At 36.3% G+C, this 16,774-nt stretch overlaps 1 protein-coding gene across 2 annotated transcripts in view; it reads right to left on the bottom strand.

Annotated features, from left to right (window-relative positions):
- Positions 1 to 16,774, bottom strand: part of RADX (RPA1 related single stranded DNA binding protein, X-linked) — a 71,596-nt gene that overhangs the window by 27,831 nt on the left and 26,991 nt on the right. For both annotated transcript variants that reach the window (XM_027089578.1, XM_027089577.1), the window contains exons 10-11: positions 16,167 to 16,339; positions 3,728 to 3,801 (exon numbers count right to left, since the gene is read on the bottom strand). In XM_027089578.1, coding sequence (XP_026945379.1) covers positions 3,728 to 3,801; positions 16,167 to 16,339 — 247 coding nt within the window. The remainder of the gene's footprint in view (positions 1 to 3,727; positions 3,802 to 16,166; positions 16,340 to 16,774) is intronic.

The following is a 16,774-nucleotide window of genomic DNA, read 5'->3' as shown; positions in this document are numbered from 1 at the left end:
GAAGTGGGTCAAAAGGTACAAATTTCCAGTTATAAAATAAGTAAGTCATGGAGATGTAATGTACAGCATGGTGACTATAGTTAATATCATATTGCATATTTGAAACTTACTAAGAGAGTAGATCTTAAAAGTTTTCATCACAAGAAAAAAATTTTTTGTAACTATGTATGGTGACGAATGTTAACTAGACTTACTGTGGGAATCGTTTTGCTATATATACAAATATCAAATCATTATGTTGCACACGTGAAATTAATATAATGTTACACGCTAATTATACCTCAATTAAAAAAAGAAAAAAATAATGAATGTAAAAGAGTTTTCCTATTTTAAACAATGCTCCAATACTCATCTTAGAACATGTCTCCCAGTGTGCCCAACATATAGGTCACAAAGTGTAACATTTTCAATAAATTAGGTCTTGTCAAATTGCTCTCAAAGGTAGTTGTACGTTTATCTAAGAAAGGGGGGGGGTGTGACTCTTTCTCTCTCTCTGATATACACACATACCTTCTTATATTATAAAAAAATCAATGAAAAGACATACCATAGAATGAATTAAAAAGTTACCTATAATGGTGGAGAAGGAAGAGGATGCAGGGAACAGGGGTAGAAGCTAAACTTCTTTAAATATATATTTCTACAACAGTTGAATACATTCTTTTCAAAAATACACGAAATATCTCCAGGATGGACCATATGTTAGGCCACAAAATAAGCCTCAATAAATTTAAAAAGAATCACATAATACAAAGTATCTTTTCTGACCACAATAGAATGAAGCTAGAAATTAACAACAGAAGGAAAGCTAGAGAATTCACATATATGTGGAAATTAAACAACACACTCTTAAGCAACTAATAGGTCAAATAAGAAGTCACAAGGGAAATTATAAAATACCTTGAGATGAGCAAAAATGAAAATACAACATAAAAACTTATAAGATGCAGTGAAAGTGGTGATCTGAGGGAAATTTACAGCAGAAATACTGATATTAAAAAAAAGAACTATGGAGAACAGTATGGAGGTTCCTTAAAAAACTAAAAGTAGAACTACCATACGACCCAGCAATCCCACTACTGGGCATATACCCTGAGAAAAACATAATTCAAAAAGAGTCAGGTACCAAAATGTTCATTGCAGCTCTATTTACAATAGCCAGGACATGGAAGCAACCTAAGTGTCCATCGACAGATGAATGGATAAAGAAGATGTGGCCCATATATACAATGGAATATTACTCAGCCATAAAAAGAAATGAAATTGAGCTATTTGTAGTGAGGTGGCTGGACCTAGAGACTATCATACAGAGTGAAGTAAGTCAGAAAGAGAAAAATAGATACCGTATGCTAACACATATATATGGAATCTAAAAAAAATGGTCATGAAGAACCTAGGGGCAAGACGGGAATAAAGACACAGACCTACTAGAGAATGGACTTGAGGATATGGGGAGGGGGAAGGGTAAGCTGTGACAAAGTGAGAGAGTGGCATGGACATGTATACACTACCAAACGTAAAATAGATAGCTAGTGGGAAGCAGCCACATAGCACAGGGAGATCAGCTCGGTGCTTTGTGACCACCTAGAGGGGTGGGATAGGGAGGGTGGGAGGGAGGGAGACGCAAGAGGGAAGAGATATGGGGACATATGTATATGTATAACTGATTCACTTTGTTATAAAGCAGAAGCTAACACACCATTGTAAAGCAATTATACTCCAATAAAGATGTTAAAAAAAAAAGAAAGATCTCATTCAATAACGTAACATTAAACTTTGAGGAACTAGAAAAAGAGAAAACTAAACCCAAAGTTAAGAAAAAGAAGTAATTATGCTTAGAGTAAATATAAATGAAATAGAGAATAGAAAAAATAATAGAATCTAAGAAACCAAAAGCTTGTCCTATGTAAAGACCAACAAAATTGATAATCTTTACCTCAACTGACCTTCTCCCCAAGGAGAGAAGACACAAAAACTAAATGCAGAAATGAAAATGTGATTTATTACAGAAATAAAAATGATTATAATAGAACACTATGAACAATCATATACCAACAAATTAGAAAACCTAGATGAAACAAATTCCTAAAAGCAAAGAAACTACCTAAACTCACTAAAAAAGAAAAAAAAATCTCCACAGACCAATAATGAGATTCAAAAGGAAATTAAGAAACCTATTCTAAATATAATAGCAACTAAAAGAATAAAATACCTAGGAATAACTTTAAGCAAGAGGTGAATGACTTGTGTACTGAACACTACAAAACATTGTTGAAATAAATTAAAGAATGTCTAAAAATGAACAGAAAGAAATCCCATGTTCATGGACTAGAAGAGTTAATATTATTAAGATGTCAATACTATCCAAAACAATCTGCAGACTCAATGCAATCCCTATCAAAATCTCAAAAGCCTATTTTGCAAAAATGGTAAAATGGATCCTTAAATTCATATGGAATTACAAGGAGTCCCGAATGCTAAAGCAATCTTGAACAAGAAGAACAACGTTGGAGGACTCATACACCCCAATTTCAAAACTTGATACAAAGCTACAGTAATCAAAACATTGTGATACTGACATAGGGACATACATATAGACCAATGGAATAGAATTTGATGTTTAATAAGGGTTCTAATTCAATTCAGTGGGTACTAAGTCAATTCAATTTTTCCTACCCATTGCCCAGGGAATACAGGAAGCTCCTTGATACTTCCCCATGCTGATGGGAATAATTTATCTGGACCTTAATAACCTTCCAACTTTATATTAGTTCTACTTCACATGTAAGAGGCCTGTGGTCTGGACTCTCTTTTCCATGTCGTTATTACACCTCAGCCTATGATCATTTAGGCCTCTATCTAGTTCTGAAATGCCCAAGAGCAGTTTTAGTTTTAGTTCCTACTCACCACTAAATTTAAATTCTTTTGTTTCTGTCACTTAGGGATTTTTCACTCTTGCTTTCAGCTTGGTTATATATTTATATTATAATGATCTTCCCCTTATTTTCTATCTTTTATTTTTTTGGGGGGTATAGTCCAGATCCCTTTGTGGGTTCTTTTTTTTTTTGGTGCCAAAACCTGGGACCTTTGTGGGTTGTTAATCTGTCAGACTGACTAGAAGTCAATCCCCAAATAAGAGTAACTCAAAAAGCAAGAAGGATCTAAAGTGCTAAAAAGTTTAGAGAGATGACCCCTTATAACATCTGATTTAAACAAAACCACTCTAAAGATACCCTACCAGAACTAAATTGTGTCATGAAATCACTTCAGAAATGAACCCAAATATTCAAACCAGTCAACCTAACAGCAAAGAAAGGAACTACAACTACCTTTTAAGCTTTACCTATATTTATTGTCAAATAAAAATTAAACTTCCTACTTTAGTATTCTTCTGTTAATTCAAAATAGTACATTTGAAGAGATGTACCACCAAAGAAACAACTTAATAAGTGCTTAATATAAACAAGTTTATTTATATTTACTTGCACTTTGGTGATGATACCAAATTGTTCTAAATTTGGGACCAGTACTTTTGACAAGGACTTAAGCTAAATAAAAATAGAAACAAAAATAACTAGCTACATATAGTTTAATACAAGTACTTATATTATGCTAGTGGCAGGCATGACCCAAAAATGCAGAATCAAATAAAACAGCAATCTGTATATAACAGTGTTCCATAAAGACTTTATAAATCATCATCATCATCATCGTCAAAGCAACATACATTGGAAGGTGATTGGCATGTCTGGTTTACTTCCTTTTCTTTGTGCAGAAGTTTCTGGCTGAGGCACAGGAATTCTACAAAAGATTTTAAAAAAGATAACAAATAGTTAACAAATAGTTATAAAAAGAGACTTGAATGGGAAAAACTAATTGGTTCCATTCAGAGTTTATTCTAATTCAATACATTTAGAAAATTTATAGGTTTAGTTTCTTAACGTAATGCATTAGGAATTTAAGGAAAACACATTCAAATTATGAACAAATATCCATACTAACATAATTCAAATACTGCAACAGATTTAAATGTTCTCTTTAGGAGTGTTACACAAAAGAAAGTATTCAACTTTATTAAATGTCAACTAAAGATGGATATATATTTCATTCCCTATGATAGGAATTTAAAAATTTGTCCAATGGCCTATTTTCATCTTTGCTTTGTTCAAATATTCTGGAAAACTATTTGGCCTAACTCTCCAACTTCATTTCAGAGTTTTCTATAAGCCTCATACTGGTTCAAACCTTCGTGTTTTTCTTTCAGCCAGGAAAAACCCTATGCTCCTTTTCCTTTTCCTAGTTAACTCTTCTTCCTCTTTCAACATTTAGCTCAGGCATTATTTCCTATAAGAAGCCAACCTTGATCTCTAGTCAAGGCTCACTGATCCTTGTATATGCTGTCATAGCACCATGGATAAACTTTATCATAGCATTCATCACACTGTATTAAAATTACTGTTTTTTCAATCTGTCTCTTCTACCAGGTTCTACCATAAACTCTACAAAAATACAGACTTTATTTTTTTGTATCTCCACAGAATATCCACTCAATAACTGTTTATTGAACTGAAAAAAAAGTGAAAAGGGAAGCATCTTATTTTGAAGCTGAGGAGAGAAGCTTGCACTTATAATAAAGACTTCCTTCTTACAAATTTTCAGTATATTTCTATGATGAGCATTTTCTTTTGTTGTATTCCCAAAACTAAAAGCATAAAGCAAAACAGAAGTGTCATGTTGTAGAATGCCACATAATATTGCTCAACTTATTTTATCAATAGATTTGTCTCTTATAATAGTATTCTTTATTTTACTAATGAGTTATTAAAGAATACAAAGAACTAGCTTTCATGAATGAAGACTGCATCCATTTCAATATAAAACTCCAGCAAATAAAAACACATTTTATAGTTGTAATTTTAACTTTTTTTTCTGGTAATGAAAAATGGTATTTCTAGAAATTAGTAAACGGAAAACATCAACTCTGAGAGATATTTAAATAAATTAAAAAATAGTTAAATTACATGTATTTTGAGATCATTAAACAGTATGTATATACTTTTAAATATATGGTGTTATAAAGTGATTTTTTATCTGAAATAAATTAGAAGAAATAGTTTTCCAAACTCTAACAGCATCATTATATTGTATAGAATTTTTTTAAAGTGGCTTAGGGAATTTTTACTGGAATATACAATCATTCATTTGTATGCCTTAAGTGTCTTAAAGGTTAGGGGCTTCATAACAGAAGTGGATGTATACAATGTCTACAGGTATCAAATGAGGAAACTGAAAAAAAAGAGATGAAAAATGAAAATATAAGAAATAAAAGGATACCTGAGGAAAGAAAGGGAAAAGACGGCTAAAAGAAGAGACAATAACATTACATATGATGGATAGTGGCCGAATATTATAAAAACTGTCAGAGGCAATAAGCTGTACTCTCACTTTTCCCTTTTCACCAACTTATTGACCTTAGATAAAAGTCATATAGATTGTATAGTATGCCATGTCCTCATCTATATAACAGTATTATAGTTAATATTATTGTAGTCTTTCCTATAATACCTTCTGCTTTTCTTAGAAGGAGACACTGATAACGATTTTTAAGGATTCAGATAAACCTGGTATGGTTCATTTTCTATCTTTATGGAGTAAATATTACCAACAGAATGCAAAGAGTAAGTTTTAATGTCCCATTGTTATATTTTATTTCTCAGTGCTAACTTTTGAATGAGTTGATGTATTTTGACTACATTTTACTATCTAACATAGAGCACCGCGGTTCACTATCTACCATTTGGATTAAAATGTTCTTTGATACAACCTCTTAAATGGTCATATTTATTACTATCATAAATTGTACAAATGGAAGCCGACCAACAGGTAATACAGATATTGGAGTCAGCAAGCCAGGATTTAAAATACAATGATGTGCCAACAGAGTAACATGCCCAGATTCCACAAGGAGAGGGCATAGAAGCTCCATGTTCCCTCTCAGACCTTTCTCTATGTGTCTCCATTTGGCTATTCCTGATCTGTATTCTTTACAATAAAATTGTGATTGTAAGTATAGTGTTTTTCTGAGTTCTTTGCATCATTCTAGTAAGCTATTGACTCTGAGGGGGACATGGGAACTCCTGAATTTGCAGCCACTTGGTTAGAAGTGAGGGTGGCCTGGGGACCAGCTGAACTGTGGCTAGCATCTGAAGTAAGGTCAGTCTCGTGGAGGACTAAGCCCTTAAGAGTCTGATGTTAAGTCTGGGTAGTTAGCGTTAGAAATGAATCACAGTATAGCTAATTGGGTTGGAAACCCAACAAGAGCTCAATGAACCTAACTGATAGGTTTAATAGCAGATTGGACATAGTGAAAAAGTAAAAGGAGTGACAGGTCCAAACTGAAACATGGAATCAAAGACAAAAATGAAATATGTATATGAATAAAAAAGAATGCAGTGTAAGAAACTTGTTGGTCACAGTTAGAAGTGCTAACATATGTGAAATAGGAATCATGGAAAGAGAGGAAATAATGAGGAAGAAAATATATTTGAAGAGATAATGGCAGATGGTTTTCCAAAAATGATGAAAGATATCAATACACAGATTCAAGAAGTTCAGTAGTATAAAACAAAGAAAACCACTCCTTGGCACATCATATTTAAACAGTTGAAAATCAAAGAGAAAATCTTAAAAGCACTCAGAGGAAAAGGACGCAATATCCTTGAAGGAGCAATTAGAAGACATTAACCTGATTCTTAATAGAAACAATGAAAGCAATAAAACAGTACAATAAGACATTAAAAAAAATGTGCAACCTAGTGAAAATATCCTTTTAGAACTAAAGGTGAAATAAAGATGCTTTTAAACAAACAGAAAGAGAGAATATATCATCAGTAAGCTGTACTGAAATAAATGCTGAGAAGAATTCTTCAGTCAGAAGGAAAACGATCCCAGAGAGAAGTATGAAAATACAAGTAGGAATGAAGAGAACCAAAAACAATGTGGTTAAATATAACTGAAAGTTAACCGTATAAGAAAAACAATACTAATAATGTCCTACAGAATTTAAAATATATGTAGAATTCAAATACAAGGCAAAAATAATGAAAATGGAGACAAATGGAATTGAAGTGTTCTAAGGATCTAGCATTATCAGGAAATGGTAAAATTTGTATTTAACTGCAATAAGTCAAGTGTTCAGGTTGTAATTTATAGCGTGACCACTGAAGAATATATACCTAACAAATTAAAAGAGGGGAAATTGAATAATTAAAACTATTTGATTAAGCAAATAGTATAAAAATTGGTATAAGCCCCAAATACATATCTTCCTCAACTTATGATGGGGTTAAATCCCAATAAACCCACTGTAAGTTGAAAATACCATAACTTGAGAATGAATTTAATTCACTTAACCTATCAAACATCATAGCTTAGCCTCGCCTACCTTAAACGTGCTCAGAACACTTACAAAAATAGCCTACAGTTTGGCAAAATCACCGAACACAAAGCCAATGTTATAATAAAATGTTGCATATCTCATGTAATTTATTGAATACTGTATCGAAAGTGAAAAACAGAATGGTTGTCTGGGTACAGAATGATTGTAAGTATATCAGTTGTTTACCCTTGTAATCGCATGACTGACTGGGAGCTGTGGCTCACTGTCACTGCCCCACATCACAAGAGAGTATAGTACTGCATATCACTAGCCCGGGAAAAGATCAAAATTCGGAATTTAAAGTATGGTTTCTACTGAATGTGTATCGCTTTCGCATCATTGTAAAGTTGAAAAATCATAAGTTGAACTATCATAAGTTGGGAACCATCTGTATCATTAACTCCATTAAAAGTGAATGGAGAGTGATATCAGCATCATGGCAAAGGGAGACGCTCTCTTTGTCTCTCTCCTTCTATCTACTATCAGTAAAACATCCATGACTCAACAAAAGTGCCTCTGCCCAACACACCAGGACACTGGAGAATTCCACATATCCATACACCTAAAGGTGGGTGGACTAGAACACACAGAGGTGGAACTTGGGGAACAGTGGAGGTGGTACCTGCAGTTCTGGTCCCCCAGCCATGGCAATTGAACCTGCAGTCCCAGAAAACTCAGTAGCGACAGGGGAGGTGGTGAATACAGCTCTGGCCTCCTGGCTGCAGTGGTGCCCACAGCCACAGATAACTGGGCAGCAGTAGCAGTAGGGTCTGGGACCCTGTCTCTCCAGCTGTGGAGGTAGCCATGACTCTCTCTCCTCGTCCCCTGCTTACAGCGGCAGAGTCCTCAAACCTGACAATACTGAACACAGCAGAGGTTCCTGTGCCACCTGAGCTATCCCCCTTTCTGCAGTGGGAGTGCCTGCAACTCAGCAGGTCCTAAACATGGCAGAATTGTCCACCATCCTGGTGCACCAGGCAGTGACACCAGCCACACCAGCAGCAGCATGGCACCAACGACACTGGAGGCATAAGCAGTGACAACTAGGGCACTGGCTGATACCTCTGATGGAGGCGGTAGAAAGTGCAAAGTGCTGACTGTCAAACATAACCAGAGGCAGCGCAGGTAAGAGAAACCAAAAACTTGTGGTATAGCACCACCTACTGGAAGATAAAAGAAGGGCCTAACCTGTTGAATTGTTAGAAACAAGATAAAAAAAGCTTTACCTAAAGAAGAAAGGTGTTTGCCAGTTGAAATGAGCTAGCAGAGGAACAACTCATCAAGCACCATGAAGAACCACAGTAACACTGTACCACAAAAAGAAAATGACAATTCTCCAGAAACCAAACTGAAAATCACAGAATATTGAGATATAACTGATAGAAAATTCAAAATGGCTATTATAAAACTCAATGAGTTACAAGAAAACTCAGAAAGTTCAATGAGGGCTTCCCTGGTGGTGCAGTGGTTGAGAGTCCGCCTGCCGATGCAGGGGACGTGGGTTCGTGCCCCGGTCTGGGAGGATCCCACATGCCGCGGAGCGGCTGGGCCCGTGAGCCATGGCCGCTGAGCCGCAACGGGACAGGCTGCAGCAGTGAGAGGCCCGCGTACCGCAAAAAAAAAAAAAAAGAAAGTTCAATGAGTTCAGGAATAAAATTAATGAACAAAAGGAATACTTTACCAAAGAGACTGAAACTAAAACGAGCCAATCAGAAATTCTGGAGCTGAAGAACTCAGTAAATGAGTTGAAGAATGCATTACAAAGCAGTGGAAATAGAGCAGACCACATGCAAGAGAGAATTAGTGAGCTTGAAGACAGAAATATAGAAATGATACAAGGAGAAGAGGAAAGAGAATTAAAATATATATTTTTAAATGAGTAAATTCTACGAGAGCTAGCTGACCCTTTTAGAAAGGGCAATAGTAGGGTAATGGACATCCCAGAAGAAGAGAGGGAGAAGGGAGCAGAGAGTTTATTTAAAGAAATAATAGCTGAGAATTTCCCAAGTCTGGGGAAGGAAGTGGATATACAAGTCCATGAAGCTAAGAGAAAACCTAATTGCCTCAATGCAAAAAAGACCTTCTCCAAGACCCCTTATACTAAAACTGCCAAAAGTCAATGACACAGAAAGAATTTAAAGGCAGGGGGAAAAGGATGGTAACCCACAAAGGAACCCACATTAGGCTATCAGCAGATTTCTTAGCAGAAATTCCACAGGTCAGTGGAGGGAGTCGAATGACATTCTCAAAATACTGAAAGGTAAAAACTGTCACCCAATAATACTCTATCCAGCAAAGTTATCATTCAGATATGAAGGAGAAATAAAGAGTTTCCCAAACAAAGCTGAGGGAGCTCATTAACACTAGATCTGCCTTATGAGAAATGTTGAAAGGAACTCTTCTACCAGAAACAAAAAGGCAAAAAAGGACACAAAACTTTGAATAGGTAATAAATAGACAGAATCAGAAAACTGTAACTCTATATCAGAATAGGTTTTTTGTTTTTGTTTTTAAAAATTTTTTAGGCCATGTCTCACGGCATGTGGGATCTTAGCTCCCCGACCAGGGATTGAACCCGTGTCCCCTGTGTTGGGAGCGCAGTCTTAACCACTGGACTACCAGGGAAGTCCCCAGAGTAGGTTTTTTTTTTTAACATTTTATTATAGCATAAATGTTAAAGAGGAAAAAAGAAGAAAACATAACTATAGCTACTTCAATTTGGTAACAAACTCACAACATAAAGAGGGGTAATTTGAGAAACAAAAACATGAACAGGGATGAGGAAAAGGACGTAACTTATATAGGTAAATGAAGATAAGATGCTATCAGCAGAAAAGGAACTATTTTATCTATGAGATGTTGTACACAAACCTAATACATAAAACATAAATCTAAAGCAGAGACACAAAACATAAAAAAAGAGGAAACTGAGAAAAACATCAGAGAAAACCACCAAACCAAAATGGTAGATTGAAATACAAGGAAAAAGAAACAATGGAGATATAGAGCAACCAGAAAACAAAAGAATAAATGGCAGTACTAAGTCCTCATCTATCAATAATCACCCTAAATGTAAATGGATTGAATTCACGAGGCAAAAGATAGAGTGGTTGGATGGATTAAAAAACAAGACACAATTATATGCTGCCTCCAGGAGACTCATCTTGGCTCTAAGGACAAACATAAACTCAAAGTGAAGGAATGGAAGATGATGCTTCAAGCAAATTGCAGCCAAAAGAAAGCAGGTATAGCCACACTCACATCAGACAAAATAGACTTCAAGGCAAAAAAGGTAACAATAGACAATGGACAGTATATAATGATAAAGTGGACAATTCATCAAGAACACATAACAGTGATTAATATATATGCACCTAACATTAGGACCACCAGAATACAGAAAGCAATTATCAACAGATTTAAAAGGAGAAGTTGACAACACAATAATAGTAGGGAACTTTAACATCCCACTTAACATCAATGGGTAGATCATTCAGACAGAAAGTCAACAAGGAAACAGTAGCCTTAACTGAAATATCAGACCAGATGGATTTGATAGATTTGTATAGAACATTCCATCCAAATGCTGCAGAAAACACATTTTTCTCAAGTGCATGGGAAACTTTCTCAAGGACAGACCATATATTGGAACCCAAAACAACTCTCAATAAATTTTAAAAGATTTGAAATTATATCTTTTCGAAAGTACCTTTTCTGATCAAAATAGTATGAAACTAGAAACCAACTACAAGAAGAAAGTTAAAAAAAAATCGCAAATGTGTGGACACTGAACAACATGCTAATGAACAACTATTGGGTCAGTGATGAAATCAAAGGAGAAATCAAAAAATACCTGACAACAAATCCAAATGAAAATTCAACAAAGCAAAATCTAAGGGATGCAGCAAAAGTGGTACTAAGGGCTTCCCTGGTGGAGCAGTGGTTGAGAGTCTGCCTGCCGATGCAGGGGACGTGGGTTCATGCCCCGGTCCGGGAGGGTCCCACATGCCGCGGAGCGGCTGGGCCTCTGAGCCATGGCTGCTGAGCCTGCGCGTCCGGAGCCTGTGCTCTGCAATGGGAGAGGCCAAAAAAGAGAGAGGCCCGCGAAAAAAAAAAAAAAAAAAAAAAAAAAAGTGGTACTAAGATGGAAGTTTACAGCAATACAGGCTTACCTCAAGAAATAAGAAAAATACCAAATAAATAATTTAACCTTACATCTAGAGGAAGTAGAAAAAGAAGAACAAATGAAGCCCAAAGTCAGTAAAAGGAAGGAAGTAATAAAGATCAGAACAGAAATAAATGAAATAGAGACTAAAAACAAAAAACAATAGAAAAGATCAATCCAACAGAGCCAGTTCTCTGAAAAGATAAACAAAATTGAGAAACCTTTGGCCAGACTAAGAAAAAAAGAGAAGACTCTGATAAATAAAATCAAAAATGGAAGAGGAGGGACTTCCCTGGTGACGCAGTGGTTAAGAATCCACCTGCCAGTGCAGGGGACATGGGTTTGATCCCTGGTCTGGGAAGATCCCACATGCCGCGGAGCAACTAAGCCCGCACACCACAACTACTGAGCCTGCGCTCTAGAGCCCGTGCTCCGCAACAAGAGAAGCCACCGCAACGAGAAGCCCGCACACTGCAATGAAGAGTAGCCCCCGCTTGCTGCAACTAGAGAAAGCCTGCGCACAGCAATGAAGACCCAAGGCAGCCAAAATAAATAAAAATAATTTTTTTTTAAAAAATGGCAGAGGAGAAATAACAACAGATACCACAGAAATACTAAGGCTTATAAGAGAATATTACAAAACAGTTATATGCCAACAAATTGAACAACCCAGAAGAAATGGACAAGTTCTTAGAATCATACAACCTTCCAAGACTGAATCAAGAAGAAATAGAAAATCTGAATAGACTGATCACTAGTAAAGTGATTGAAACAGTAATCAAAAACCTCCCCCCAAAACAAAAGTCCAGGACCAGAGAGCTTCACAGGTGAATTCTACCAAACATTCAAAGAGGATTTAATACCTATCCTTCTCAAACTCTTCCAAAAAATTGAAGAGGAGGGAACACTTCCTAATTTTAAATGTCCATATCACCTAAAGCAATTTACAGATTCACTGCCATCCCTATCAAAATCCCAAAGGCATTTTTCACAGAAATAGAACAAAGAATTCTAAAATTTATTTGGAACCAAAACAGACCGCAAATAACCAAAGCAATCATGAGAAAAAAGAACAAAGCTGGAGGTATCATACTTCCTGATTTCAAACTATATTACACAGCTATAATAATCAAAACAGCATGGTATTTGCAGAAAAACTGATACATAAATCAATGAAATAGAATTGAGATATCAGAAATACTCATACGTAAATGAACAATTAATTTATAACAAAGGAGCAAAAGTACATACAGTGGGGGAAGGAATCTCTTCAGTAAATGGTGTTGGGAAAACTGGACAGCCACATGCATAAAAATGAAAATGGACCATAATCTCACACCATACACAAAAATCAACTCAAAATGGGTAAATTAATTGAATGTAGGCCCTGAGACCATAAAACTCCTAGAAGACGACATTGGCAGTATGTTCTTTGACATCAGTCTTAGTATTATCTTTCTAGGTAGGTCTCCTCAGGGAAGGGAAACAAAACCAAAAATAAACACAAATGGGACTACATCAAACTAAAAAGCTTCTGCACAGCAAAGGAAATCATTAATAAAATGAAAAGACAACCTACCAAATGAGAGAAGATATTTGCAAATCACATATCCCATAAAGGGTTAATATCCAAAATATATTTAAAAAAACGAATACAACTCAGCCTCAAAAAACCAAACAATCCGATTACAAAATGGGCAGAGGACCTGAATAGACAGTTTTCCAAAGAAAACATACAGATGGCCAACAGGCACATGAAAAGATGTTCAACATCACTAATTATCAGGGAAATGCAAATGAAAACCACAGTGAGATATCACCTCACACCTTCACACCTGTCAGAATGGCTATTATCAAAAAGACAACAAATAACAAGTGTTGGTGAGGATGTGGAAAAAAGGGAACACTCCTACATTATTGGTCAGAATGTAAATTGGTGCAGGCACTATGGAAAACAGTATGGAGATTCCTGAAAAAATTAACAGTACTACCATATGATCCAGCTATCTCACTTCTGGGTATTTATCCAAAGAATATGAAAACACTAATTTGGAAAGATATATGCACCCCTATATTCTCAGCAGCATTATTTGCAGTAGCCAAGATATGGAAACAACCTAAGTGCCCATCAACAGATGGATGGATAAAGATGTGATATATACAATGGAATACTCCTCAGCCATATAAAAGATGAAATCTTGTCATTTGTGACAACATGGATGGACCCTGAGGTTATTATGCTAAGTGGAATAAATCAGACTGGGAAAGATAAATACAGTATGATCTCTCTTATCCGTAGAATAAAAAAAAAAAGAGAGGCAAAGAATGTTTATTTTTTTGTAATTCCCCATTTTAAACTCACGTTCAATTAGTCCATGCTGAGCATGGCAGATAAGAGAGCTTCTGTTATGGGTTGAACTGTGTCTCCTCAAAATTCATGTTGAAGTCCTAACCACCAGTAACTCGGAATGTGACCTTATTTAGATATAGGGTCACTGAAGATGTAATTAGTTAAGATGAGGTCATGTTGGATTAGGGTGGGCCCCTAGTCCAACATGACTGACGTCCTTATCAAAAGGGGAAATTTGGACACAGATACAGATTGGAGTGATGTTTCTACAAGCCAAGGAAAGCCAAAGATGGCTAGCAAACCACCAGATGCTAAGGGTGAGGCATGGGGCAGATTCTTCCTCACAGCCCTCAAAAGGAATCCACCCTGCTGACATCTTGATTTTGGACTTACAAAGCTGTGAGACAAATTTCTATAGTATAAGCCAAACAGTTTCTGGTACTTTGTTATATCAGCCCTAGAAAATTAATAGATTTTGGTACCAGGAAGTGGTGTGCTGCTGTAACAAATACATAAAAACGTGGAAGTGGCTTGGAATTGGGTATTAAGCGCAGGCTGGAAGAGTTTTGAGGTGCATAACAGAAAAAACCTAGATAGCCTTGAAGAGAATGTTGGTAGAAATATGGATTTTGAAGGAGAATCTGTTGAGGGCTTAGAAAGAAAAGAGCTGTAGAGAAAGTTTCTGCAGTCTTAGAGAATACACTCGTCGTCATGAACAGAACTAGATATATGAATGTAAAAGGTGCTTCTGGTGAGGTCTCAGACAGAAATAAGGAATGTGTTATTGGAAACTGGATTTCTAATCCAAGTATTGAAGGCACAGCCTGGTTTCTCCTTGCTGCTTATAGTAACATATGAGAGGGGAGAGAAAAGTTGAAAAGGGAATTGTTAAGAAAAAAAGAACCAGAATTTCAATACTTGGAAAATTCTAAGCCTATCCATGTTGCAAAACATAAGAAAGCTTGCTTTGGAAAGAACACTAAGGGCACTGCTAGATAACCATTTGCCCAAGAGACTGTGATTTGTGGATCCAGTCAACCATCTCAGTAGGCATGCTGTTAGCTCTGACTGAAAGAAACACGGGTGGGAAGAAACGAAGGAATGCAATTCCATCGAATTTCTGGGATTCTACAGTCAGGAAATGAGCTGCTAGAGATATCCAGCTGTGATCAAGTATTATCCTTCAAGAAAAGGGAAAAATGACTCTGAGGATGAGGCCATTTCCTCAGTTCTAGAGGGCAGGGACACCTCCTCAATTCTAGAATCCAGGGCCACCTTCTCAGTTCCAGAGTGCAAGACCACCACTCAGTGCCACGGGGGTGGGGCTGCCATCCCAGTGGGCCCAGAGGACACAGTATTCTGCCAGGGAGGATAATTCTGGGGCCTTAATGCCAAATGGAATTTGCCTCATTAGGTTTCAACAAGGTTTCTGTGACCCATAACCCCCTTATTTCCAGTTTCTCCCTTTTGAAATGGGAATACCTTTCCTATGTCTGTCCCGCCATTGTATTTTGGACAGAATGAAACATGTCTAGTTTCATAGGTTCACAGATGGAAAAGAATTTTGCCCCAGGTTCAATTACCCTGCATTCCATCCATACATGATTTATATGATATTTAGGACTTAAGGGTTGATGTTGGTATAGATTAAGACTTCTGGGGATGTTGTGATGGGATGAATGTATGTTGCATGTGAGAAGGACATGAATTTTTAGAGGGTAGATTGTTATGGATTGAATTATGTCCCCACCAAATATCACTGTGACTACCAATATGTAACCAATTACATCTTCAGTGGCCCTAAGAATACGACTTTATTTGGTTGTAATTGGTTTAGATGAGTTCATACTAAAGTAGACCAGTACTCCAGAGTGGGTCCCTAATCCAGTATGGCTGGTGTCCTTAAAAAAAATTTGGACACGTACACACACAGGGAGAATGCCATGTGAAGATGAAGGCAGAGATTGGGGTGATACTTCCATTAGCCAAGGAATGCTAAGGATTGCCACTAAACCACTAGAAGCTAGGGGAAATGCATGGAACAGATTCTTCCTCATAGCCCTCAGAGTGAACCCACCCTGCCTATATATCTTGGTCTTGGACTTTGGCAGCCCTAGAAAACTAATACAACTTCTAGTAGAATTGCTCATTTTACGGGATAGAAACAAATTAAAAAGTATATGCCATGTATATACTTAATACAAATGACTTACGGTTTGGCACATGGCCCTTGTAGAGCTCTTTTTTTCTTGGGAGGGCTCAAACTTGCAGATGTAGTATGACAACACTGAGAACTCACAGGACCATTATCTCTAGGTTCTCCATCTCTTTCTTGACTTTGACTTTCTCTTCTAGCTGCTTGGGATGTTGAGGGTCGGTTAGCATTCTAAAACCAAAAATTTGAAGAAAACGTTTAAAACTGATTCACAAAAATTATTTCTCTCTTAAAAGACTCTATAATTTTAGTTTACCCATTTTTCATAACTTAAGAGTTGTGACAAAACTTTGCAATCGTAACAATGCTTTTATAAAGTTGATTTATCTTAATCCATCTGCTATTAAAATATTTTAATAAGATAAAAGTCCTTCTTATATTAATATAACTGTAAAGTTGGATTAGATGCTTATTTCCGTAAAAACAGTAATCTTAGAAATAACTTTTAAAAAGATAAGCTCATGGAAAAAATTAACTTATTTGTCTTGATTTTGTCTAGATTCTAGAAGTGGCCTCTTCTGTAGCATTTATCCTACAAGAGTCATTGCTACCTCTTATAGAACCTGGGTAGAACTGTCAAACTGACAATAGAGCTAAAAACTTCTG

This window comes from Aethalodelphis obliquidens, unplaced genomic scaffold, assembly GCF_003676395.1.
Source record: "Aethalodelphis obliquidens isolate GAN/ISIS:26980383/991018 unplaced genomic scaffold, ASM367639v1 scaffold66, whole genome shotgun sequence".
In the NCBI taxonomy this organism is placed as follows: Eukaryota; Metazoa; Chordata; class Mammalia; order Artiodactyla; family Delphinidae; genus Aethalodelphis; species Aethalodelphis obliquidens.
The sequence above is the reverse complement of the archived record's forward strand: the minus strand, read 5'-3'. Positions and strand labels throughout refer to the sequence as shown.